This window comes from Embiotoca jacksoni, unplaced genomic scaffold, assembly GCF_022577435.1.
Source record: "Embiotoca jacksoni isolate LCO1_2020_lvr unplaced genomic scaffold, fEmbJac1.0.p SCAF_16, whole genome shotgun sequence".
In the NCBI taxonomy this organism is placed as follows: Eukaryota; Metazoa; Chordata; class Actinopteri; family Embiotocidae; genus Embiotoca; species Embiotoca jacksoni.
The window spans coordinates 2,239,598-2,263,002 of record NW_027185296.1 but is presented as its reverse complement, the minus strand read 5'-3'; the positions used below and the strand labels follow the sequence as shown (position 1 = coordinate 2,263,002).

The 23,405-nt window shown below is 43.1% G+C and overlaps 1 protein-coding gene across 2 annotated transcripts; it reads right to left on the bottom strand.

The window, feature by feature from the left end:
• Nucleotides 1-1,093: 1,093 nt before the first annotated feature.
• rgmd (RGM domain family, member D) lies at nt 1,094-14,877 on the bottom strand. 2 transcript variants are annotated; one of them, XM_069150185.1, is made up of 5 exons: nt 14,780-14,877; nt 11,262-11,302; nt 9,025-9,173; nt 4,890-5,401; nt 1,094-2,849 (listed from the first exon to the last, which is right to left on the bottom strand). In XM_069150185.1, exons 2-5 carry the CDS (start codon nt 11,297-11,299, stop codon nt 2,151-2,153), a joined length of 1,398 nt encoding a protein of 465 aa, XP_069006286.1. In that variant the 5' UTR covers nt 11,300-11,302; nt 14,780-14,877; the 3' UTR covers nt 1,094-2,150. The 2 variants fall into 2 exon arrangements, with proteins under 2 accessions (XP_069006286.1, XP_069006285.1); XM_069150184.1 differs by lacking the exon at nt 14,780-14,877 and having other exon boundaries at nt 11,262-11,322.
• Nucleotides 14,878-23,405: the final 8,528 nt, after the last annotated feature.

The following is a 23,405-nucleotide window of genomic DNA, read 5'->3' as shown; positions in this document are numbered from 1 at the left end:
AAGTATAATATTTGACTGTGAAATGTAGAGGAGAGTAAAATGGCCTGAAATGGATAGAGGTAAAGTAAAAGTACATCGAAATTGGGCTTAAGTAATTACTTCCACCACTGGACTCCCCAAGACAAGTCTGTCACACTTTTTCCTGCCAATCCCCCACCCCCACCTCTCCCATCTTTCTCCACCTTCCTCCTAATATTAAGAATGAAGTCACCCACGAAACACCTGATTTAGGCCATCTGGAATGTGCTTCACATGTGAAGGAGTAAAGAGATGACACGTTTCATCGGCCTGCTCCCGTATCACGGAGCTCACTGTGGCGTTGTCTTTATTTGAGGAAATGGGATTTGAAGAGATTAAGTATGATTGCGTGTGTGATGAAACATGCTGTGACCCAGAGTAATATCAGAATTTAGGCTACCTTTAACTCAATTCAAGATATAAATGACATCCGTGTTACAGCGCATTAATCCTTAATGTCTTCATGACGAGTGTGCCCGAGCTCTCTTTAATTGCATTTTTAATGGCAATAAAACTCATCACAGCCCTCTCTCTAACCATAGCACTCATTGTTCATATATAGTGCAAATATCAGCATTGCGGGCTGTTGTTGTTGACTCTAACCTGGTGTTAACCACAGACTTAATCCTATTTGGAGCCATGCAGCGCTCTGGCAGACAAAAGCAAAGCCAGCAGCCAGCTCAGCACTCAGAGGTAACATTTACACAGGGGACTGAGAACATACTGTGGATCCCTACAGCTACACAGCCAGCTTGTCAAAACTGTCTTTATACTAGGAGCTGTCTGGCCTTGTGGACTGAGGACACCACCAGGACAGAGTTGGTGTTGCAGGTTGGGAAAGAGCTGCTACTGAATAACAACGTTTTGGGGAATCTTTCATGTTTAGCGTCTCATCTCGTGTGCCGTCTTCACCCAGAAACACCGAAATGGTCTCTGGTTTACTACCCAAGGTTTGACAGACAACCTCATTACACCAACATTCACCATATGTGACAAGACAACAACAACAACAAAAAATCTCCATCTCTGATCATAAGATAACATCACAAACAAAAGGAGGAAGAATAGATCTTAGTCTGGAGTGTCCAACACTTTAATAAAGAAAATTACAGATACAGCACAACACGTATTAGTTTACCTTTATTACAATCACTCAAAATAACCTACTAAAAAAACAACCAATGTAAAACATATTACAGTTAAAACATCTATACACAGGCAAATGTACACAATATAAAACACATATATACACTCTTTTAATATATTATTATATAAAGATTTGTGTTTTTAACCTTTAAAACGGAAAGCCAAACAGCTTGAAGAGGGAGTGTTTCATAGAAAATTAGAACTGAGGGGAACCGTTGAAGATCGCACACTACGGCACATCATGCATTATGGATAGGTAGTTTTTACATACAGTTGTTGGATCCTGTGTATTTAGCACGCCGATTTCTGAAACACGAGAGAAAGAAATAACATTTAAATACACAAAATTTGCTGTTAAAACCGTTAAGTGCTATTGATCTTACTGGATTATACAGGATCTGATCTAGAAGCCACGCTGCTCTGCATAAAAAAAATTTAAAAAAAAAAAAACACAAAAAAGAAAAAAAAAAAAAGCTTACGTGTGTGGAGTGATATTCAACTCAATATGTGGCGGAGTGTTTAGAGGCTGTGCACTTTCTGAACAAATATTTACATAAAAACTCATCTGTTAAGCTGCCTTAAGGTCAGCACATACAACTATGAGTTTAAGTTCTTAAATTCTGTTATAAACCAATTATTAGTGACCATGTGAAAACGCCATGTTGTACCAGATCCCGTTGACTTTAATGTATTCATGCTTTTCTTCAAACGATGTGATGCATGTATGAATCCACAGAAAATGTTTTGAAAAAGTGGGAACAGTTTTATGGAGTGTGAAATCCTTCAAATGAGAAAAACAGGAAAAGATCACAACATTCACAAATTCGAAAAAAAAAAACAAAAAAAAACAACAACAACCCAAAAGACAAATATATATGTCTGAGCTCTAGTCACTCTTTCCTCAAGCTGGTAATGCTTCCGTGTTCTGTCTGCGTCCGTGTCCCTCCGTTTTCAAAAATGATTTATATTCATTTAATTATTTTTTTTTACAAAAGCAGTAGAATGAGGACGAGCAGTGAGAGCAGGGAGGTGTTGGCGACTGTCGCAGCCAGCGTCTGTGACACTCCTCGGTTGTAAAGACGAGGAGTCCTTGGGGAGTTCTGCTTCAGTTTACTGGGCGGCAGCGCCTTTAAATCCTCCAGAGCGCCGTAGGCTGCCATAGAGAACTCGGGGTCTCCCGTTGTCAGCAAGTCAAACACGCAGGACTGAAAGTAAACGTCCTCCACCTGCAGCGTCTCTCTACACTTGGCCGTGGCCCGCTCCACCGTGTAGACCTGGTGAGGCGGCCGCAGAGGACCCAGCTCCGTGTTGGTGCCTTGCAGGCGGGGCTGCTGGCTCTGACGGCCCAGCGTGTGCTCTTTAATGAGCTCGTTGCGCGGGCAGCCGTGCAAGCACAGCTGCAGGCCGCCGTTGTCCTCTGAAAAGTCCAGGGTGTCTTCCGGCATGCGGATGGCAAAGGTCAGGTAGCTGCCCACGCGCCGGATGATGATGGAGGTGCCGATGTAACGGGCCTGTATCTTCACCTGCCGGCCGACCCCAGAGCCGCCTCGCTCCGTGATGGTCAGGCTGCCGCTCTCGCCCCCGCTGCGGGTCCCGTCCTGAAAGGCCTGGGGCAGATCTTCAGTGGTGGCCTGGTATACCTTCTGATCTGTGCAACCGTGGTAGGACTTGAAGATCACGGTGATCTGAGACATGGGGAGAAAATAAAATTAAGTGTCGAGTGACAGATTTAAAACACTTCCTACTATAAAATCAACCACTCAATGCCCGACTAAGTCGTATCGTTCTTTAAATCTATTGACAAAACAATGGTAAAAGGTGGTCAATGGTTTCTGAAATCACAATAATACCGCCTCCAGCCACGAGGTGGCAGCAGGACACCAAACATTTTAATGGCTGTGCAGGGTGTTGATGCCTCACTGGTCTTTTTTTTTTTTTTTTCTTAAGAGTGACACAGATTTTCTCCCTGCTGTAATCTTAAACCAATTCATTAATAGCAACATTACTGTAAAATTAGTTTTGCATAAGACAGGATAAGCAATGTGAAGATCACGCAGTGCTGACAATGTTCACTTGTATTGTCATCGATCCAACTGCTCAGATAAATGACAATGAAAATCATTGTATGATCTTCACCATCACATTTCCTTTCTTTCCCCAAGACCACCAATCCATGCTAAACTAATACCAATGGCTCCATTGACGGTCGTTTAAAATTGGATCAAACCGCGCCGTTTCATATCAGCCTAAAATCTCCACTCGTACTTTTCTGGCTCTGCTGGTGTTTGCTCAGTGACTAACTGTGATTTGTATTCCAGCTGGGCTTTGAAAACCTGGGGCCTAACCTCCGTTTCTTCAAAGTATCCCGACCAAGCGGTGGCTGTGGTTACGTTAACACTTACGGGGGAATATACTGTATTTGACGGATGATTTCCTGTCTTTAAGCCTGGCAGTTGAAAACAACTCCAAAAACCATGATGGGGGGGCATGCGGACGCGCTGGCACAGATACACCCACGCTACAGTTTTGCATCGGGCTGCGCAGCCGGGAGGACGCACTGCAAGAGTTTGTTCGCAAACCTCTGATGCAGTATGACACAGTTTGTTGTTTTACATTCGGTTTGTGTTCAAACAGGAGAGTTCAATTTGGTACGTTTAGGAAAGTCGGTGACGTCTCCTGGCGGCGAGAAGCCACTTATTTACTATTTAAGCAAGAAGAAAGAAAAAAAAAAGAAGTCATATTTAAAAAGCAGCTACACAGAAGATATGAAAGCGGCTTTAACAATTGAAAAAAAGTCTGGCCTGACAGACCTGCCTATTTAATTAGCAGAATTTATTAAAAAAAAAACACAAAAAAACGTCTCGCTGCTGGCCAATTATTCCTTTATTTTTCCAAATTATTCCATATTTACACAAAAAGCACCCAGTTAATTATTTGACCAGAGGGGTGAAAAAACATTCCAGATCGTGGCGGTGGAGGAAAATGTTTGAGTGAGCGTTAATCACTACCATATGACCACCCATGTGTTAAAGGTAGAGCGCTCAAGCATGTCTGTGATTCAACACCACTGAAGGACTCCCCTCCGCTCCCCCCCCCCCCCCCTCTCTCTTTTCCCCTGGTAGATCTGAAGGAGCTCCAAGACATGAGGAATGCTGGAGACTCGAGAGGCACCGTGGAATGACGATTAACTTCACATGTTTGATACTTTATGGCAATACTTGAGCTCGCAAGCCAGCACTAAAAAAAAAAAACAGCGTGTGTGTGCGTGTGTGTCGGGCATTAGTTTCAAACTTACTGTAATGCGAGTGTGTGCATTTCTAATATGGACGTCAGTGGATGTGGCGAGGAAGGTTTTCCAATCAGAATACATGAAAAACAATGAGCAGTTAGACAACTCTCGCTTATTATCTTCAGAAATACTCATTTCATTACACGCTCCAAATAAGTGGCTCCCAATCTGGAGATCTGAACTCCTCCCCAAGGGGTTGTAATAAAAATCGGTGGCGTGTTTTTTTTGTCCGATTCTACTCTAATCTTTTCTTTTTTTTTTCTTCCCCTCATTAAATTGTGCGCAGATTTCACATTTTCCTGAATTAAAATCAAACAATATGGGAAAAAAAACAACTTTGAAAATAACTTGCAGACATAAAGTGGGACATTTCTCTTGTTTAAAACCGGTCGCAATCCAAACACGTTGGGTATTGCTGCTCTAAACTCATCCTTACCTTGCTGGTTGCCGTGGCGCTGGAGCCCAGCACAACAGGCACGTTGGTCACCTGCACGGACAGGAAGCGGTTGTCAATCAGAGGCCACGCCCCCTCCACCTTGCAGGTCTGAAACTCGTCGCGGAAAGTCCGTAGGTGCGGGTCTCCGAATAATCCACAGTGGGCGTATTTCTTCTGCTGACCGGCAGCGCCCGTCACGAGGACCCGGTTCTCGTAGTCGCAGAGCTCTGACACGGCCGGCCGGGACGTGCTGGGGACCTTGGCGGAGGAGGTGGGCCCGTCGCTGGAGCAGTTGTGCTGAGAGAATAACTCCTTAATGCGGAAGACGGCGGAGTGGTAGACCAGGTCCCCCCTGCAGCTGCGAGCCTGCCGCCGGGTGCACAGGGCGTAGGCCCGTAGGGCGATGCAGTAGTCCACGTCGTGAGCCATGTCCTCCTGAAGACCACTGGAGGGTGAGGTAGAAGCCACGTACTCTGCATTACAGCGCTGGATTCGACACTGCTGGCAGTGAGCTGGAAAAAAAAAACAACAACCAAAAAAACGACCGTCAGAATTTGCGCTGCAAGATAATTAACGTCAGTTCCTCTGAAAATGTTCGCTCGTAGGGGATTTCTGTTCTCTGCAATCGCCCTCTCCGCAAAAATTAAGTTCAATAGATCTACCGGTTTGAACAGAAAATACTACCGAGAACCTTAATATCCATCTGACATTTACAGATACATTACCTCAGCTCAGTGAGTGAGGCAGCAGAGTCCAAACTTTTCCACGATCAAGTTTAGCTCAATCAGGAGAGCCATTAAAAACCAAATGCGTGAGCTCACGAGGCCCTGATCCCACACTGTGCTCCGGAGTCAGTCAAAACCTATTTCCCCCTACTAGCCCTCACAGAAATAGCATGGACCCTCACTGTAGGAGGAAACCGACCTGTGTTAGTTTGCCTCAGGGTGTTGAATGTGGTTTGGCTGTTGCTGAGGTAATTGAAGTCCATTAAGCTACACTGCGCGGCACGACAGGGCTCAGTTGTACGGGGGCAAGAAGATCGTGAGAGGAATATCACAAAAGAGTTACACTTGTTGTGAAACTTGTTGTGAAACTCGTGGGTCTGGAGGCCGGAAGGCAGCGGGGACACAGCGCGTGATATTGAGGTGGTGCAGCCACAATTCTGGGCTTCCGGCTAAGTTACGACTCAAACGTGCGACAGGTTAGTGTCAAGGAAAACAAAAGGGCCACAACTGCTACTGTGAGAAGTAACGACTGTGGGTATTCGTCGAGTTCAGTTCAGTTTTCGGGTCACTTTCGGGTGGGATGTCTCACGTGCTGACCGAGATATTAACTCCTGCCGTAAGGTGGATACATTTCCATTTCACATCAGCCGGCATCTCCAGCACATCCGTTGCTTTTCCTGCAAGACTGGGAACAGGTGCAACAGACTGCTCTCCGATTGCAACAGAGCGATCTTCTTGCTTTGCTCCAAAGCTCCACCTAATCTCCCAAACAGCCTGGACAAAGACGACAAGATAAGCACAGCAATTTCACACCAGTGCACGTGAATATTTTTTTTTTGCACCGTTTCTTCCTTCCCGTACGAGACGGATGCACCGAGGGAGCAGCAGCGCAGGTGAATAATGCACTTCAACACCAGCCCTGATAAATCCGAGATGGAGTGCGAGAGGTCAAGTTATAGACGCATGCCTCCTCTGAAATACAACACCCCCCCCCCCTTCCTCCCCTCTCCGTCCCCCCCCTCCTCATCACGCTGCGGGGGGGGGTCACCCCAGTCTGCTGTGATTGACACTGTACGACAATCACTGCCTGCACAGCCATCAACAAGCATGCATCTCCCTTAAAGGGTCTTTATGTCCCAGCACTTAGTAGGCTACCAACAAGTGTGAGGACCCACGAGAACAGGAGAGGGAAAAGCACAATGACCACACAAACAGTATTAGTATATTGCAGATTAGTGGATCTGAGATGGATACAGAGATAAAAGAGAGTGTGTTGGACCTCGTCCATAAGAGTGCAGCCTAACAAGAGGTAAGCACTCAAGTTTCACCGATATAGGTGCCGTGAGTGGGCTTCCTGGTCCCAGAGGCAACTCGAGCACTACAGCCGCAGCTAGAAGTCGATCAATCAACTGGTCGATCGGCAGAAAACGATTCGCCAACTATTTTGGTGAATCGATTACTCCTTTTGAGTCGTTTTATAATGGGGGGGGGGGAGCTAAAATTTGTCTTTATTCCTCCATGACAGTAAACTGAATATCTTTTTGGTTTTGGACTGCTGGTCGGGGCGAAAGCACACATTTTAAGCAACAGCTGGGACTTTGGGAAACACTGGTCAACAGCTTTGACCATTTAAAAAAAACAGAACAGTTTATCGATTACTCGATAAAGTATTCGATGGATTAATTTGCCAGTGAAAATGACCATTCGTTGTAGCACTACAAATCACTTTTAATGGGATCAAATGGAATAAGTAACAGGTGTGATGGATTTTTAAAGAAATAAATCATCATCATCAGTGAACAAACTCAGATAGTGTGTAAGTTCATAAAAATAACTATAATGTTTTGGAGCACAACTGGACACAAGTAAATTCTAATGCACTGTTAAACATAAAACAGCCTATATTATTCTGTCCAGTTTCTCAATGGATTACAGCTACTATATTTGGATAATTTTAACCTAAGGACAAGGTTGTTTTTTTGTTTGTTTTTTAAACAAACCAGTAAGGAAAAGCTTTTACATAGCACCAAAACAATAAGGACAAATCTAGTCTCCAGGAATCTTTAATAATCTTAAAAAAAAATCAGATTACAATCATTGAATTTTTATTCTGAAGTACAACAGTTTGCAGTTGTTTGGTCTAAATATCAATAAGTTATATTTGAAAGTCTGTAATGCCTAACAACTTCTTACAATGCAATTGTTTAACATTTTTACAATCACACTAAAGCTAAACTTTATCTATATCGTAATAATCACCAGTATATTATTAACACGTGGGATGCCAGGTGATGTTCGCGGATTAACAACAACAACAACAACAACAAAAATTACAAACAAAGATCTTGTAGAATCGTTTTACTGATTCACCATCACAGCTGAAAACAAAACTCCTGATCAGAAATGTGGATATCGAGTACGTGATGGGGAAACGACCCAAAAGACACGATTCAACATGTCTGATCGTCCAAACAAAGCGTGTCCCCGGTTCTGGTTCTGGTTCTGGTCCTGAACTTTCTGCGGCCAACACGTTCAGAGGCCGAAGAGTTGGACCCCCATGTTATTAGTTCATAAACCGAGCACGAATAGGTGAAACACACCGTGGCCGACGACTAAAAAAAACAAACAAAACAAACAAACACCCGAGACCGGATGGGAGAGTTACAGCTCAGTACTGAAACACTACAAGTCACCGTTTTTGTAGTCTCGAGTTTCGGTGTTTTGTGGTTAAAACAACAACAACAAAAAAGCTCCGCGGGTTTGTCCTCCGGCTGCTGCTGGACGCTAAGTGAGCCGCTATGCTAACGGGAAGCTAACTCTCACGTAACTTGTTAAACAAAACAAAAACAAAACAAACAAAAAAATGAACCGCACTGTTGCGTGTGTATTCGGTCCAAAAAAAAAAAAAAAAAAAAAAAAAAAAACGGGGATTAGTTGGATGTTGTTAAGGTTCGTTTGTGCGGTGGAGGAGGGTGGAGGGGGGGAAGTGTCAAAAAAGTTTTAATCGGGAAGAGGTCCGGTCAGAGAGTAAAACTCGTGCTTGCTCCGGGGCTCGTGTAGCCGCGCAGGTTTTGGAGGCTGCAGCGGGACTTTTAGTTACTTCGTCCCCCGCAATACCGACGACGACGACAACAACAGCGACTTTTCTTCTTTGTTTAACAACCAAACTATTCAAACTTCACGTAATTATGTGCGGGAACAGCTTAAAACCGCAACAACAAACAAACAAACAAACAAAAACAAAAAGTTTGATTCCAGCCGCACAACAACACCAGTAAAAAATAAATAAATAAAAAAAAAAAAAGTTGACTTTTCTCTCCACCTCCATTCCGGGGACGCAGTTTTGCATGCAGGACAGACAGGAGTGAGGCAGCACGGATTGGGGGAAAAAAAAAAAAGGCACCGCTTACCTGGTCGAAACAGCAGCGAAAGTAAAACCATCGTCAACGTTACACAGTCCCAAAGCTGCCGCTTAGCCGTGATTTGAGGTCCGCTTCTCCCCATACCAATCCATTCAGTTAGAATGGAGTTCCTCGACTGCTTCTCATCGACGCTGCGGCTGCGGGAAATCAGACAAAAAAAAAAAAAAAAAAATTCGTCTTCCTCCCCAACGCTGTCATTCAAAAAAAAAAGAAAAAAAAAAAAAAGGGGGGGGGGGGGGCCCTTGTCTTCAGGGCGGCTCTACGAGGGAGGGGTCTAAAGTGTAGACGGGGCCCAGAGGTGACTGCTGGCCAATGAAAGACTAATTATTCACTAACCCGTTTGATATTTACGTGTATTGACAATTACTGGGGATGGGGACAGTGGAAAAGTGCCTTCAACAACAGTGTGACGTTTTAATTGCCCTGATTATAATGAAAGAATCCCAGGGTGTTGTGGTTATAATAGTCCCACAACTGCCTATTATCTGCACACACACACACACCACATATCTACTGTATAAGGTTTGTATATAGCCTACCGAATGACACGTTATACACATTTTCTGTGGCAGAATTGAAATGTAAACTTCTGCAAAAGTGTCTCTGAACTACAAAGCACTGAGGGGGAAATGTCCTGCTTGACCCCCCCCCCCCCCTGAGGACAAATGTTTGTTTTCAGCATCAAGCAGGATTTTATCACCTGTTGTTTTCTCACTCCAGACTTACTGTTTAAATAATGGGGCTTGATTGACAACTGAGTGCAAACTAACAGACTATATCCTCAGTTTTTCTAGTGAATACTTTAAATATAAAACCTTGCATTCTTATTTTGAAGTTTGAGCTGATATAATCCTTGTTTTTTCAGTCATTAATGACTGGAGAATGAGCTATAATGTCGAGTTTTCTCCATTAAACTGCGAGTAATTATTAAAGGTTTTTCTGGTTAAAGTTATTATCTGTTTTCATTTTGCTTTTAATTGCTGATGTTTTTATAGTTTTTTTCTTTCCATTAAGCACTTTCTAACTTTGTTAAGGAGAGTGCAAAGTAAATCAAATAGTATTCTGTTTTACTTGCAAAACCACGTGTATTGTGTCTTTTTTGTCCCTTACCAAATTCTGAAAAAATACCCAATTATTTTCTCTCAGCAAATCTTAGTGTGCTATTAATTTTTCCATTACATTTTCAGTTAGCAACTCTTTTCCCTTTGTGGCCAACTTTCCATCTCTCTCACTCCTTCAGCGACACTCTGGCTTTCATTTGCACAGCTGCTGTGAGGCTGGACCATCTGCAAGGCAACAGACTCACGAGATTTCAGCCTTTTGCCTGGGACGCACTCTGTGGTTTTTTTTGTGCCATGCAAATAAATGCACCACCCAATTACTGAATCAAATATTAGCAGTAAGAAAATCAACAGTCAAAGTTTGTGTAATCTCTATTCTTGAATTGAAAGTTAAAGCTTTGTTTTGGTGCAGCTGGAACATTTGGGTTGTAGCTGTGGGTCTCCCTCCCCACCTCCCTCCTGACTTTATGAGAGAGAAGTGAACCCAGACAGTTATTGGATCACTGGTTTTTCTATACACATGCAGGCTCCTCCAGCCGTACAATTGTGTGATTCAGGTGGCCTGTCATTCCTGTGAAAGGTCTTCACAGGCCTATGTTGGTGTGGGGCTATATATATATATATATATATATATATATATATATATATATACATCTTTCTTTTTTTTTTTTTTTCTCTCAGCAAATCTTAGTATATATATATATATATATATATATATATATATATATATATATATATATATATATCAATCAGCCCCACACCAACATAGGCCTGTGAAGACCTCCATATACATATATATGTAGAGTAGAGTGGTGAAGTAGGGGAGACGAAGACAGCTCAACCCAAGTGGAACGTTTGGATTGTCCTAAACTGCCAGAAGGGCCTCTGTCACACTGGATCCACTGTGCCAAGTTTATCTCCCCGGGGGTGGGATCTACCTTACTCTGTTTGTACAGCTAATTTTAGAGGCTTGGTTGATTGATCTACTTTATGGCTTTGCTTTATGCTCACATTTGAAATCCCCCTTAAACAGGTTGCACTTCGGATTCCCGATGACAGCCTAAACACAGAGCAGTGGCTCCGTGTGCGGGAGAGATATGTTGATTCTGTGGACTATATAATATTGTGGCAAATTAAAGTGAATTTTCATCAGGTTGGTCTCACCTGTTGCAATGTGTGTCTTCTGAGGCAAGGGAGGGCATTTCCTGGGGGAGAAAACACATTGTTTACTCTCTTTTTATAACAGCGGAGGATAAAAAAAAAAAAAAACACTCCCAACTTCAATAAGAGTGATATAATCAAAACATCTGCATGCCGAATGTGTGTCAGATATAAATAAATCAAAGCCAAAGTGTTACTCAATAAGCTGCTGTCTACGAAATGATACGAGTTTCCACACTGTGGGGCTGACGAGCACTAAAGCAAACAGTTAATTGATCCAGGTGGACGGTAAGGATGGATTCAGCACATGAAAGAAACTTAGAGACCGCCTGTCAGGCTTGATGGAGAAAGACCTCTTTCTTTCCTTATGAGCGTATTGCATTGCATGACCCAGCACATGTGTATACACTACCAACTCTAAAACAAGCAGGAGAGAGCCGGTGGACGACAAGGGTGAATATCAGGTAAAAAACAAGGAGAATGTATTTCTCCCGCTCACAGTGGGTCACTTGTTCTGGTACAATAGAAAAAAAAAAGAAAAATGAAGTCCAAAGAGGCAACTTCAATGCCCTTCATAAAGAAAGAGGATAAAGTTTTGACTTTTGGGCAAACTTTAGAAATGTTTGAAGTAAACAGAGAAGAAAAAGTAATGCTACATTGTGAAAACGCACGACTTAGTGAGAGAAACTGCGGAGAGTGTAGAGAACGGGAGAATAGGGGGAAGGGAGGAAGAAGGAGGAGAAAAAAGAGGGAGTGAGGGATTGGGTTTCCTCTGACAGTGTGTCTGGCCAGCTCCACATGTTCCTCATTAAGGTCCTCACACTGTGGGACCAGCTCCACACCAGGATGCTTGTTTTTGTTATTAGACCCAACGTGCTGTGGTCTGGTGGAAGCTAGAAAACAGTACCAGTTCAGGACCATCTCCTCAGCTCACTGTCCTCAGACCAAAGAAAAAAGATGACTGTGCTGACCTTATATCTACAGCTCATAAACATAAAGTGCATTACAATGAAACTGGAACATTTATATTCAGTCTAATCTAATATGTAAGCACGTGTACTGCACACTCACTTTTAACTTATAAAGCTACTGAACTGCACAACCCTGAACCATCTGCTCACTTTATCCGAGACAGAAATCAATTTAGTTTTTCCGGAAATGGGATGCTTACAAAACAATACAAACTACAGTTGCAGGAAACCAACGATGTTTCATGCTTCTGATTTTTGTTTGAATTTCATGCCCATCGAGATTCATCAACTGAGACATGTATCATGTTTCTTCTAGAGGCTGATAACATCAGAGATTGGAATCAGAAGTAGCACGCGCCCTCTGTAGCCTCTGCAAGCACCACACGGCTGCAATAGAAGAGACACACTTATTGAATTTTAAACAGGAACCTGAGCAAATTGACTGTTTTTTTGTTTTTTTCTGAGGGCCCCCGTCTGAAATGAAGTGGCCTATAACACAGCTGAGACAGGGAGAGATGCAGAAAGCGAGTGTGTCTGGTTCAGGCCTCTCGCTGTGTGAGGGGATCTGTTATCTTTGCAGAGATAAGACAAACTGTGGTGTGAGTGTATATGGGGTAGAGCTGATAGCATCTCCACTCAAGGATCCCACTTACGGCACCCTGATTGATAGCTGACAGCGCACACAGGGGGGCCTTTGGAGTGTTTTTGTAGGTACCCCTCTATAGGTATCCATGCAGGCATCTGTTTACTGTGCTCCTTTGGACCTTTGTCTTTGAGTAAACAGGAATTATCACACATACATGTCATCTCTGCAAAGTGTGTGCCTGTCTGAACTGAACTTATGTGTGTGTGTGAAAGCAAAAGAAAGATTGATTTTTTTTTTTATCAACTAATTTGAATAAAAAAACATTCTTTCTCTAAATTAATCATTTTCTTCCCTCTTTGTTGCTTAAATCTTCACCACACAGAACCACAGAACTCCTCTTTTCTTCCTCCCTCCTTTTCCACAGAACAAATATTGACACAGCACAAGCCTCACGCTCGTGAATAGACAGTCAACTGACAGGTAACCCTAGCTTTGAGGTCGCAGGGTCATCCCGGCCTGATGAGGGATGATGGGTAAAATAAATGGAGAGCAGCACACAGAAGGGCCTCTGATGTCCTCAGCCAAAAGGGAGAGAGAGTTCAGGGCCATTTGACCTCTGACCCAAGCCCTGGCTTTATGTTTGTGTGTGTGTGTGTGTGTGTGTGTGTGTGTGTGTGTGTGTGTGTGTGTGTGTGTTTTCAGGGTTGAACCTCACCGTAACTTTGAATTCTCCAGTATTTTTCTGCATTTCTCTCTTTCAGGTTCTTTTAAACCAATAAATCACGTAGCAAAAACAGTTCAATGTACAGCTCCACTGAGCAGCCCACAAAGTTTATTCCAGTGCATGACTTTGTTTGGACACCCCTCTTCTTTCTGTTTTTGTGACAACACACTCCAACGTACCCCAGCCCTGATGATTTATCAAGCAGGCGACAAACTGCTTCGTAATGATCTATGACAACTCTCTTTGCCCTTAGAAATCAAAACGCTCACATGTCTCTGCACCCCCTTGCTCAAGAATTAATTCTCAGTGTTTTTCAACTTTCAATTTGTGTGTGGTGGTAAAACATGTTTGTTCAGTGCATTAAAATACATTTTATTCCATTTTAAAACTGCATTTTAAATGTTTATTCTATTTAACAAGTTTGCCTGAACTACAACTTGTTTAGGTAGGTAGGTAGGTAGGTATATACTTTACTAATCCCCGAGGGGAAATTTTTTCAATTTTTTTTTAGGGTCACGTAAATAGCGTTTAGCTCAGGTTTTAAAATTCTTTGTCAAATTTTTTTGCCCAACGTTGGGTATTTTTAAACCTGGTTAATGCTTTCAATTCTTTGGCCTCTACATCTGAAGCTTCATCCGCATTTGTGACAAAGCCCTTGAGTTAGTCTGCAACAGTTGTTATTGTTCCTGCTGCCCTGACAGGTGACTGTCCTGAACCAGGAATAGATGGATAGGCAATAACTGAGGAGAGTATAAATGTAGCCATTCTGATCTAACAAATGTTTAGCCAAGAAGACATGTAGAGACTTTTCCCTCCTGCTTGAGCTTGAGGTCTAAGGAAGAGAACGGTGGAGGAACATGGCGACGGTGAACAAGTTTGATTGACTCATTGCTACATAATCTAAGCACAGTTGGAAAAAGTTCATGAGAAGTGCTGGGAAATTAATATGGCTGCTTTTCTCCCTTTTGCTTTTCTGCAAAAATTATCATATTCACATTTAGTTTGCTGAAGAGCCATTCCTTATATGGTTATATGGGATCAAGCATATAGAAGACACAACCTAAAATCATCTGCTATCAACACCTTGTTAGGTTCTAGAAGATATTAGTTTTACTACTGTGAACTTTATTCTACACAAAAACTTCAGTGTTTCTAGTTACAATAATGTATCATGAAATCTTGATTAGCATTGTTAGGTAGGTATGAGTCACACCAGAGAGGGAAAAAAAAATAAACTTACCTTGGATCAGTATGTTTGTGGTGTACTGTGAATTGGAGCCCTGTTCTGACAGGAGTTTAAACTGACGGACGCCGTTAACCCTCGTTCTCCCTACAACCTCAGCTGCCCAACTAAGAACTTGGGCAGCCACAGGGACAGATAGCCATTGGAATCAAGGCACATGACAACAGCTGTCTGTTTCAAGAATCGGCACTTTGATTAGAGCAGGATGGTAGTGAGCGATGTGGTCTAATTCCTACATATCTGGGTAGGGCACTTCTGAGAAGAGAAAAAAAAAAGAGAAAGCATTGAATGGAAAAAAGATTGAAGCACAATGACATGCTGGTGAACATGCACAATTGCAAACACACCCACAGTGATATTACACTTATACTCGCTATATTGTGAGATATTCATAGGCTTGAAAGCATGTGTCAGACTTGGAAAGCGTCCCATATTCTCCAAAGTCCATCAAACACACTGACAGAAGGATATGAGTGCAGCCGACCATTGGCCCCTGTGTAAGCTGAGCATGTGTGCAACGTGAATGAGACTTCTGTCTCTTAATGTGGTCCATTCTCATCCACTACTACCCCAGCCCCACCCCTACCATATCTATCTCTCTCTTTTCACATCAGTTTTCCGTGTGCTTTGGCTTCATTTCTGTTGTTCAAACGCCTGAGACACTGCACTTTATGCTTGGAAACAATCACCAAAATACACTGCAGCCACAGCTTTACCTACATCCAACTCTTTCATGTGGCGTCACTGCTAAAACATGATATGAACAGAATTTGCAAACAAGAGGGATCATGCCCTGCAATGCGTGTTTGGTTATCAGTTGGCTGCCGCAAACAGGCCGATGAGATGTGAATGTGATTAACCTTGCCAGACTGACTCAGCGTGCTCGCTTCGGGATATAAGCATGCGTTCCTGGTGATTTATAGATGTGGAATTGTCAGCCACAAGGCCTCAGGCTGAGGCAGACAGAGGGAGAGAGCAAAACAACAGTACTTAATTCAAGTCTGACAAATATTGTGCAGGAAATCCATACAGACTGCTCCATCAAATCTTACGGACCCCCTGGTTCTTCCACAGTTGTAAATCGCAAGTTGTAAACTCACAAATTCCACATTAACAAAGCTGAAAGAAGAAAAAAATACTTTGTCTGCTTTAGTTTACTTTATGTAGTAGTACACCATGCTGTTTCTGCTTTGCCCAGACAGCATAGAAAATGCATCTTTGCAAGTTCCCTGGGAAATGCTTCTCGTAACAGATGTGAATTTCCAATAAAAGTGATTCTTAATCCTGCATGCATTTTTCAAAGTTGTGAAATTGCAAAATACCTCATAGTCTGCATATGATTCTTCCTGCGTTGTTCTTTCCTCCCTCCCACAGTCTGCTCAGTGCAATCTTTTTGGGCAAGCAGCTGTTCATGTAGACAGCTGCGTTGGCCATTCATTGTAGCCGAGAGGCAATTAAAAAATCAAGCCAATGTTGTGTTTTAGTTGATCCATTGCTATTTCTACACATAATCCCCTCTCTCATGCCTTCCCTTTCTTTTATGTACACACATGCACACACCAGCTCCTTCTCAGGCACACATGTTCATGAACAGCCCCATCAAGTGTGGCAGTGACCAATGATGTGAGAAGGAATGGGGATTCGCCTTTTTTTTTTTTTTTTTTTTTTTTTTTTTTTTCAAAAGACAAAAGCCCCAAATTGCAATGACATGGCAACATTGGATTTGAGGCATTATTGAGGCCAGAGCCAAGGGGAGCTATGTAATCTCCAAGACTTACTGGTCCGCAAATTTTTTCCATATCTTCTTCAGTGGATGTATTCGGCCACACAAAGTCTGACTGGCGTCACAGTGGCATTCAGCGGAGGGTTAAATCGAGCTGAGGCCGTGCCTTGTGCCACGAGCACTGATGCATTCTTATATGTCCATGCACACGTAAACACACACATTCATACAAGAGCTTGCATACCCAGTTGTGCCTCTCTCTTCCAAACATACACACATGCACACTCTGTCCATGCCTCCAGTTGTTCCTTCCTCTCACGGCACACAGCAGGTGTGAGGTGGAGTGTGATAAAGCTGGCCTGGGTGGGGCGGCTGGGTGATCTGCAGTCCTTAGAACAGCTTTTCTATTGTTTCAACTGTGTGCTCTATTGCAATTGATTTGGAAAATGTTATGGGATTAAGCCTTTGGCCATACACTTTGTCTTCTAACATTCACAGTCACCAAGGGAATATGATTTAATTACATTTGCCATGTGTGACAGATTCATATTCTGATAGTTGAGATTTATTAGTTTACCTTTTTTGTCATTTTTTTTAAATAAACAATAATTCCTCTCCTTACGTAATTCCTATACTCAGCGCCCAACATGATGCCAAACTGGTTTGAGTAAAATCTGTTGTTCAGCCACAGTGACAGAGAGTGATTACTTTGGGTGTAAGGACAATCTTTTCAGCAGAAGGTTCAACAAATGAAATACATGCTCAAGCTGCCACACTGTGCTGTAGGTTAAGCAGAGGATGGTGTGATGAGAAGAAACTCGCTCACAAATTTACAATCTGATGTCATGATTTTTATGGATGCAGAAGATCAAGTCAGAAAATTTGACAAGCAAGCTAGATATCCCGGTGAAATGCTATGTCACGGATTAACCACTTTATTGCAATGATTTAAATGATCGGATTAAAAAACGAATCCATGGTCCATAAAAAGAAAAAAGCACTTAGCTGGGATATGATCAAGTGGCAAGCCATTGTGACGTCCCCCTATGGTTTGTAAACTGCTTTTTTTAAGCTTCGGATCTGGAATTTTGGCCATCAGCATCTTGTTGTATTCCATAATATTTTTACAAACTTTAGAGGAAAAGGGGGTGGGATGACTGAGAAATTAAGGACACTATACCTGCCCACATGTACCTGGCACCCGACTGCACCACAGGCTTGTCAATCAAACCAGACATGCCTCCAAACATATCTCTTTTTGATGTCTAATATCTAATTGATGTAATTATTTTCAGAAGGATCACCAGCATACTGATCAGAACAAGTGAATATATCTAATTACACCATAATGCCTTGTGGAAAACTTTCATTGAATTTGTATTTCATGAGAGATGTTGACATGATTTTAATTTGGAGTGTATTGGAGCAAAGGTTTTTTAAGAGCCAGCCCCTTGTGGCACTCAGTGTTAATGCACTTTTCAGCACATCCACATGGGCTTCACTTTTCAGACCCGAAGACTTCTTTCATTTTTATATAATGTCTGTCGATATGACACTAACTTTCCAGGACCTATAACAAGTTTTCCTGAGAAGTTGTATTGTGATGGTGCAATGCTGACATCATGAAATGCTGAACAAGCAATTATTTTTCTACTCTCTAAACAAGGAAACATTGCTTGTGCTGCCACAACTTTAAGTGAAATGTACCAAGATTATCAACCACACATGGTTAAAAATGAATTTCAATTTGCAGTAAACTTTGAAACTTTTGGCTGAAACAACCGAATTTCTCGTTTCATGTCTTCACTGTAAATGAGTGATGTTCCAACAAGGAGCCCTTCAATCAGCGATACGTGGTAGATTCAAGGTAAAGCAACTCACTGCCCCACCCCTGCTTTACCTTCAACATAAAATAAATATCAAACAAAGTTAGCTCTTCTGTTTGTTTATCCTTTTCTTTTACTGTCTTTCAGTGTATTATTCTTGGCAGATTACACCATTTGGTCAGTTCAGAGCACAGCTGTCCCAAGCCAAACAGATGATCCACATGATTCATTTGTAATGGAGGTGCACAGACAGACCATTATGTGCATTGAATGGTGGGCTTTAACCAGCAGCGGGCTCGACACGTAGCGAATAGTTTTAAGAAGGCACAAATCCTATATTCTGGGAAGACGGGAAGTATGCATCATATGGTGTGGTGATTTCTGACTTCCTCTGGAGTCTTGTCTAATGATTGCTGGGGATAAAGGGGCCATCATCTTTCCTGTGCCCCCCCCCCCCCCCCCCCCCCCCACACGCACACACTTGCCCAAGCACTTCCTGTCTGCCACATGTGCGCTGCAGCATCCAGACATCACTTTTCTTCTCTCTTCTCATAGTGTTTGAGTGGGAAAGCTGTCCGTCACAGTGTTACAGGCCAGGATGAATTCTCCTAATGTTATGTTAAATATTTAGAAATTCAGTCAAATGGATATGCTCTGTGGTGCTGTATCAAATCAAACTGCACTTCCTTCTCTCCCTCCTTCTCCTTCTTCTCCTATGGCCCCTCCTCATCATCCTCATCTCTCTCTCTCTCTCTCTCCTACTCTCCGTCTCTCTTCTCCTTGTCCTCCTCTTCTTCCCCCCATGCTCCAGACAGGAGCATTACAGAGTAATAGCAGGCAGCTAGGAGATCTTTCGTAATTGCCTGGGCTCATGTGCTGTGGAAAAGCCAGGGCAGGGGCCAGCGGCATCAAAGCCTGACTGATCATTCCTTAGCCTCCCTCCACTGAAAAGGGGGTAGGGGTGAGGGGGCAGAGGAAGAGGAGGGGGAAGGAACACAAATACAGATGGACAAACAAACCAGGGGAAGTCAAAACTGAAGCAGATGTGCTGATAGCAGTAGATGGACAGATAGACGGATGGACAGGAATGGAAGAACCTGAGCTGAATGGATTCAGTTCTCTTCGTCCCCCTCCGCTCCAAAACCTGCTCATATTCAACAAACAGTGGGGGTGGCATCAGCAGTAGGGATGAAGAAAAATCAAGAAAAGAAAAATGCAATGCTGAGGTGACATCATGGATTATTAAGGTGGGGGTGGGTCTAATAAGAGCCTGGTTTGGCCTGGCCGGTAAAAAGGGCAGGAAACCGAGGCAGAAGCAATTTGAGAAGCTGAGGCCTCGGTCTGCAGCTGTGCACTCAGTTTTCCTCTCCCAAGCTACACAGCTGCAGGACTGACAATGCTGCAAGTATTTACTCATGACCTCTCCTCTACTTCACAATTCATCCAGTGCATGTTTATTTATCACATATGTTACAAAAGAGTATACATAAGAATTTTGATTCTTATCCAAGCTTATTTTTTACAAGCGAGACAAAAAAAATGAAGCTAATATTTCTTTATAGCTGCATAATGAAAAAAAACTAAGACAACAACATGTCAAAGCCCATTTTTCATTATGCTTGGCTTTGTTTTCCAGAGCATGTTGAGTCAGTGGAGCAGCTTACTTCTTATTCATGTCATGTGTTTTTCCGTGGAGACGTTCTAACATGAGCAGCTCTAACATGGAAAACACGTAGCCGTCCCAGCAGATGTTGTCCAGAGTACAGAGATTAGTGAAGACTACAGTCAAACAATGAGGGGAGGATTTAGAAGACGCTATTGGATGATGCTCCTGCAAAAAAAAAAAAACGAAAAAGAAATATGCAGATTGTGATGCTCCACTTTCAAAGTACTAATTATCGTGTGTGTGTGTGTGTGTGTGTGTGTGTGTGTGTGTGTGTGTGTGTGTGTGTGTGTGTGTGTGTGTGTGTGTGTGTGTGTGTGTGTGTGTGTGCTACGTTGTGCCAAACAGAGATCATTTATCTCTCTGTTTAAGGTTGCCAGATTGTGTGCAGTTTTTCCGTTTGAAAGTATGTGCTGCTTGCAGTGTCACAGTGCTGCATTCATCTTTGCAGATGCCTCAATAACAACTCACTGATACCCTTAAAGTTGGAGTGGTTGTTCAGGAATGCTCAGGCGGGACAACTGCCAAGCATCACTACACAACACCGTCAGCTCCTGGTGCCCCACAGAGAGAGAGAGAGGGTTTGGGTGGGGGTAGTGATCCTCAGTATGTTTGGGGGCCAAAACTGGGAGAGAGGAGGAGGAGGCGGAGAAGGAGGGGATAATGTGTGGCACCGCTCTGGGAGCCGAGCCCTCCGCCACGGCACTTTTGTTGCCAGATCACAACCAGATGTGCCGAGTGTGTCCAAACAAGAATGACTGTGTGAAGGCAATTTTCAGCAATTTGTCAGATTTTAGAGTAGCCCCCAACCCCTCCCCCAATCCCCCTCACCCCTCAATGTCTCCTGAAAGACAAATACAAATGTTCAAGGAGCACAACACATCATTTCTAAGAGGCTCCCACGAATGCTCGCTGCACACTTTGCCTCCAGCGCAGTTGTGATGAGAGATATACAGTATAACAGTCTGAACACAGAGGGGCAAGACAAGGCCTGTTGTATTGACAAATAACCACCCACCTCCCTTTCATGCATCAGCATTACTGAATCTACTGATCAAATTGTGCAGCACATTTATTTACTCTTTGCTTGTACAGTCAAAATCCCTGACAGCATTCACACACCCTAAATCCATCACCCTAAATCCATCATCCTAACTCACTCTGGATAACCAAACAAAGTGAGAGATAAAAGACAGAAAAAAAAAAAAAGGTTGTTAATCCTGCTCTAGACATCTCATAAATTACCGATTCGCTCTGAGGGTTATGCAACCAGTTTGGACCATCTTCTCTCTGCTCCTTCGCCCTACCTTCTCTACCCTGAAAAGGCCTCTCTCACAGGAAATTGAGGGCATTGTCTTGTCTTTATTCGCAGCCGTGAAATGTGTCAGCTCAAGGGTCTGAGACATGGCGGGGTTAGAGTTGAGAGCCAACTCCATCTCTGCCTGCACAAATAACCCAGTCCCAGTCCGTCACCTGTGGAGAGGATCGCATGAACCCAGCTGGTGGCCCCCTGTGGTCCTGCTCTGTTGTTTTGCCCCTTTTAACATAATCAGATCAAGGTAAAGAAGTGCCATTTCATGTGAGCAGGCAGTATGCTGACAGACGTAAAAAGTCACGGCCTGATGCTACATATCTGGCTCAGGATGTCTGTCACGAAGGCCCAGTTGCAAGCAAACGAGCAAACCAGGAGCATCAGGCAAGTGCTGATTCTGTTTAGTGCGGTAACACATGACACTCCTGGATGCTAAAAAGCAGGAGGTGGTTGGAAGCTGCGACACGTGAGTTTCTGGTTGTTTTGTTATGAAGTTAAATTCAATGTCTTTCAGGATTTTCTTTTATGAATCCCACCCACCTAGTCATGGTTCTCTCCCCTTTCTTGAGTCACCCGTTTGGAAGGCAACAAGTCTGCGTCCTGGGGCCAATGAAAGGGACAATTGTGGGAGGGTTTGCATAAAGTTTCTGTCAGTCATGTGTCTTGTTACTCCCTGAGAGAGCTCAAATTCACCACTAATGCCTGTTTTAATTTGTTGCCTCATTGCTCTGGAATCCGGGATAAATTGCCGCCGGTGTTCATCTTGCTTACAAAATGAGTAGCCTCGCTTGGAACGTTAGTGAGGGCTTACCATATTTATTTAAGTTTGTTGTTTTGGGTTAAATAACAGAGGGAATTCTGCTTATAAGGAAAAAGGAATGTCAAATTAAACCACTCCATATTTCAGCATAATTACATCTGCAATATACTGCATGTATTGTCCTCACCAATTGAAAATATGTTTTGTTATTTATAAATGAGGGTAGAAATTTACTGTTTTGGTGAAAAGTAAGTAGAATTCATCGCATGAGGGCTTCACCTTTGATCATAACTGAAATTGCCAAAAAGAAAAATATGTCTGCGGTGTAGACTGTCAACACAGAAATCGAGTCAATTCCAGTCAGTAAAACTGTAAAGTTGTGGATTTTCCCTCCTCAGGGTGTGCATGTCTAGCATTACAGCTGAAAGATGGACAGCAATGCTGCAGTTTCCTCGCAGGAATCTGTGTGGGTGTGAGAATGGCTGCACATGAGCATACAGTACGGTACGCTTTTTTGGGAGTGAGAGGTGCTCTTCTCCCCTTTTCTTTTTCATGTTCGTGTGTGTGTGTGTGTGTGTGTGTGAGTGTGGTTGTGCAAGGCTAGCAGTTGAGCCAACTTATGTGTGGTGTTTGCATATGTTTGCATGTTTATACCATTGTGTCATGCAGTAATCATTTTTTCTCTTTGGTTTTGAGCGACAAGCAGACTTTGTGCTGGCATGTGTGCAAACCAGATGTGGGGAGCATATTCAAAATAGTAGCCTGGTGTAAGTGTGTGTGTGTGTGTGTGTGTGTGTGTGTGTGTGTGTGTGTGTGTGTGTGTGTGTGTGTGTGTGCGTGTGTGTGTGTGTGTGTGTGTGTGTGTGTGTGTGTGTGTGTGTACAGTACGCATCATTTGACTAAGCAGTGGATTAAGCTTGTACAGTGAGTATCTGTGTGAGTGGTTGGACGTGTTGCATGTGTATGTTTGAATATATTGTATATGCACAAACATGTCTCCTTATCTTATAATGTAAGTCCCATGTGTATATACAGTATGTCTTTTGTATATATATGTGTGTGTGTGTGTGTGTGTGTGTGCGCGCGCGTGCGTGCGTGCGTGCGTGCGTGTGTGCATGCCTGCGTGCTGCTACCATGCACTAACTATCTTTGTGTCTTCCTTTGTCAATTACCTTGGCATGCTCGACACACACTCATACTTTGATGGCATGCCTGTGTGGCAGAGTATGTTTAAGGAATGTGCATTAGTGCAGGCTATGTGTGTTTGTCTATCCAGAGCCATGGCAGCTGCTGGACACCACCTGTGGCCCAGCCTTCCCTCAGGCCTGTTGTGGCTCCA

Coding starts and splice junctions, on each gene's coding strand:
- rgmd (XM_069150184.1), bottom strand. CDS start 11,320: ATGTGTTTTCTCCCCCAGGAAATGCCCTCCCTTGCCTCAGAAGACACA. Junction 9,174..11,261: donor GAAGACACACATTGCAACAG/GTGAGACCAACC, acceptor GATTTCCCGCAG/CCGCAGCGTCGATGAGAAGC. Junction 5,402..9,024: donor TTCGCTGCTGTTTCGACCAG/GTAAGCGGTGCC, acceptor TTTTTTTTCCAG/CTCACTGCCAGCAGTGTCGA.